This window comes from Quercus lobata, chromosome 10, assembly GCF_001633185.2.
Source record: "Quercus lobata isolate SW786 chromosome 10, ValleyOak3.0 Primary Assembly, whole genome shotgun sequence".
NCBI classification, from domain to species: domain Eukaryota; kingdom Viridiplantae; phylum Streptophyta; class Magnoliopsida; order Fagales; family Fagaceae; genus Quercus; species Quercus lobata.
In genome coordinates this window covers 30,572,348-30,576,314 of record NC_044913.1, presented here as the reverse complement: position 1 = coordinate 30,576,314, position 3,967 = coordinate 30,572,348, and the positions used below count along the sequence as shown (strand labels likewise).

General features: G+C 34.4%; 1 protein-coding gene across 1 annotated transcript; it reads right to left on the bottom strand.

The window, feature by feature from the left end:
* On the bottom strand, positions 1 to 1,120 carry LOC115964133 (uncharacterized protein At3g17950). Its single transcript, XM_031083470.1, has 2 exons — positions 713 to 1,120; positions 1 to 632 (listed from the first exon to the last, which is right to left on the bottom strand). The coding sequence occupies exons 1-2, from the start codon at positions 794 to 796 to the stop codon at positions 141 to 143; spliced, it is 576 nt and encodes a 191-aa protein (XP_030939330.1). The 5' UTR covers positions 797 to 1,120; the 3' UTR covers positions 1 to 140.
* Positions 1,121 to 3,967: the final 2,847 nt, after the last annotated feature.

Here is a 3,967-nt window from a genome sequence, read left to right as displayed (position 1 = left end):
CAAAACAATGCTTTTTTATCTTCAGAGACAAAACTAATTAAAGACAATATTAAATCTTCAATTAATTGTAAAAATTAGTAACACTAATAACTAAATTCCAAGAACCCCACCATTAAAAACGAAAAAAAAAAAAAAAAAAATTACCCTACACCGCCACTACAGATCCCAGTGAGTGAAACCGAGAATCGACAAAGCGCCCCAGCCGATGATGCAGCCTGATCATCAGGAGCAGGCGGAAGCACCCTTCCATCAGCAAACAACAGCCGTTCATTCCTCTGACTCTGCTGCGGCTGCTCCACCACCACTCCACCTTCAAGCTCCGCCGCCGCCGCACCAAAAAACGCTCCATCCCCAAACCTCCTCTCCACCTCAAGAAACTCTCCAAGCGAAGATGGTCTCGCCTCTTCGTCCCTACACAGCCTCCACCACCTCCGCCGCCTCTCTACCATTATCTGCGGCGGAACGCCGCCGTTGCTTTTTCTTGTCTTCTTGGCCTTCCTGGTCACGGACACGGACACGGTTACGTGGGGGTCTCGATTTTGTGATGGGGCTCTGAAAGTTATAGCGGGGAAGCTCACACCCATTAGAGTCCCCAAAGTTGTGCTTCTGTCATGAAAAAATGAACCTGTAGACTGAACCAAAAATGGAAAGAAATTAACAAAAAAGCAAAAAAATTTAAAGGGTTTGAAGAATTTTGGGAAAATGGGTATACCTCAGTGTCAAGATCGGAAGAGGAAACGGAGGAGATTGTAGGAGATGAAGGTGGAGGTAGCATTTCATTTGCTGGATCTAGCATTTCTTTTTCTTTCTTTTGCTTTGTGACAGGAGACTTTGTGCGTGTGTGTGTTCCTTCTTGTAGATAGAGTAAAACAGTGAGTGAGAGACACTTTATTATAATCAAGTAAAAATGTGGCAAGATCGGAAGTAATGTAAATGGAGGAGTATTGTAGTTCAAGTGTTTGCAAAGGAAGAAAGAAATTGGGGGCAGATTGGATGGTAACGTGTGGGATTTTGTTTTAGGAAGTAAGATTTGTGTTCGAAATGATTGATGTTGTCCTCATCACCTATGGACTGTACTGTAGTGTTTCCCTTTTTGTTTTTGTTTTTTTGTTTTTCAAATAGTATTGAAATTTGAAAAGTCCCTTGAGGTTTTTTTAGGAATATAATATTCTCATTGATGTCATCTCCCTTGAGGTAGACTTACGGTCGTAGAAAGTTTAACGGTGAATGGTCAATGTCTCTTATATAACAGAAATGAGGACTTATAATACATACATCAATAATTTCCCATGATAGAGCTTTAAATTTTAAACCACAATTTTCTTTTAAGGCAATCCATTAATTAATGGTAGGGTCGTTGTCTTCAAACTCTACCTAAGAACATTCTCATCAAGTGTGTCAAATGTCAAATATTTAGTATTTGACATACCAAACTCTAAAAAACCATTTCATCAAGTGTTATAAATGCCATAATATTTGGCATTGATAAACAGTTCAATCACAAATTTGAAACCGCATTGTTCACTAATTGTAAAACTTGTCTTCTTATTTTTTTCTTTCTCATTTCCTTGTCTTTCTTCTGTCTTTAATTCTTGCTCTGAGAGCCTCCAACCATCTCTCTCTCTCTCTCTCTCTCTCTCTCTCAATCTTGGCAGTGATTGTGTGGGTTATGGATTTGGCGTTTTGGATTTGACCGCCGTGGGTGTGGGTGTGGGTCTCTAACTAGCATGGGTTCATGGGTTTCTTACCAGTGTGGGCATCGATGTTGAGGGTAGATCGGCATGGGTCTCTGATCACGTGGATCTCTCTCGGTGGTTGTTTTTCTTTTTCCTTTTTCGATTGTTGGCGGTGATGAGGTTGTGATTTTGGAGGGTTGTTTTTCTTTTTCTTTTTCCGGTTGTTGGTGGTGAATGGTGATGAGGTTGTGGGTTTGGGTTTGTGATTTGGTTAAGATTTTGGTAGTTGGTGGTCATGGTTGTGGGTGGTGGTGACAGTGGCAGTTGTTGTAGCTGTGGTGGTGCCGGCGGGTGGTTTTATTTTATTTTTTATTTTCAATGGTGGTGGCCAGCAACAACTAGCCATGGTGTTGGCTGGCAGCGGCTAGCTGTGGGTGTAGGTTTGCAAAGAAAGGGGTGGGTTTTCAAAGAAAGGGAGAGACAGAGAGAAAGAAATAGAGAATAAAAAAACAATATTTAAATGAAGTTCTAAAAAAATTGGAATCTTTGATGTATGATGTATTATAAAATGAGATGTTAAAAGCTAAAATTTTGGGTTTTGAGGTGGTATATGCTAAAAATTTTACTTCCTTTGATGGGAATGCTCTAACAGTCTTTCTTGTCTTCTTAGCGTCAAAAATTAATAAATACTTAATAAATAACAAACAAAAAAAGAAGAAAAAGAGAAAGAGAAAAGAAGAAGAAAAGAAAGAAGCTTTCTGGTCTTCTTGATCAAGCAATGTGTAGACTCATTTCCATTAGATTTTGCTCAAATTGGAGCAATAATTATAGAATATTACAGGTCCAAAGTATAATAAATATATATTTTCTCCTCTCATATAATAGTCGCTTAGTAATTAAATTTATGATGGAACTCGTTTTTCATGTGGAATAAGGCAATACACATTTAATATATTCTAGATTCTCAACAAATAAAAATAAAAACATTTAATATATTCTAAAAATAACATATTCCTTAATTTTTTTTATTAGAGTTCAGCCACTTGGCACAATTTTTTGTATTTTTACTCAAGGCCACCACAATCCATCCTCCAATCATTTTGTTCTTATTCAATTTTGATAATTAGTTTCAGCAAAAAAAAAAATTAATTTAACACCCTTAAGGCTATCATCCTTAAAATTAGGACAATAGACAAGTTGAGCCAAACCAAGTCAAGTATTAAAAGTTCAAAATTGTTTATTCAAATTTATTTCAAACACAACAAGTCAAGCCCAATTTCATTACCAAATTAAATTATATATTCATGCTTGGTTTTTTTTTTTTTTTTGGTAAAACAAGCTCAAACTTGTTCATAAGATATTTGATTTTTTTTTTTTTTTCCTATATATAGTAAAAACTATGATTATATATTTTTTATCCCTTCAAAAATCTATCCTAATAATTAATAATAATTAAATTATAATTAAAATTATATAATTTGATTTAATTAAATATAATGATTTTTGTTTATAAACTTATAAAAATCAAATTCACCGACTTGTGTTGTTAAAAATTATATATAATTTTATTACGAAATAGACCATTTATATCATCAATAAATTATAAATAATAATTTAAAATAGTATGAACTTATTTACAAATTTACCATAATAAAATCTCAAGTCTATATAATAAGTATATTTTAAATATTTATTATTTATTATTTATACACATAAACATATAATATTGCATCTACCTTAATCGAGTTTTGTTCACGAAAATATTATTATATTTAAGTTTGACTTATTTAATAGTTTTTTTTTTTTTTTTTGATAACCTACTTATTTAATAGTTGAATCTTAAATATGTTTTTTCTAGAACTGAGTCTAAATTATTTATTAACATCTTTGCTGATTGTAGTGGGACTTTTTGGTTAAAGTGGGCTAGGTTGCCTCCAGCGGTATGGGGCCCGAGTGTTCTGGGTATAAGAGTTGAGACCGGTCCAATTGGAACTCAACTTAGTCCAACTTGTGCACAAACTATGCCTCGTCTGCCAGGAATACACTTACGATGGGCAGAACTGTTTCAAGTGAGTTGCGGCAGGCAAACATGATAATAATAATAAAATCAAATACTTTGAGATCTTTATTAAGTTGAACAGATAAACCTCATTTAAGGAAAGATAACCACTGTTTTAACAACAATCATTTTATAAGAAAAGTGAAAGGGAACAAGTGAGTGGTATGTGAGCTGATTGAGAGAGTAAATAATTTAGATCAAGTCTGATCCATAGGAACAAAACCAGAGAGGG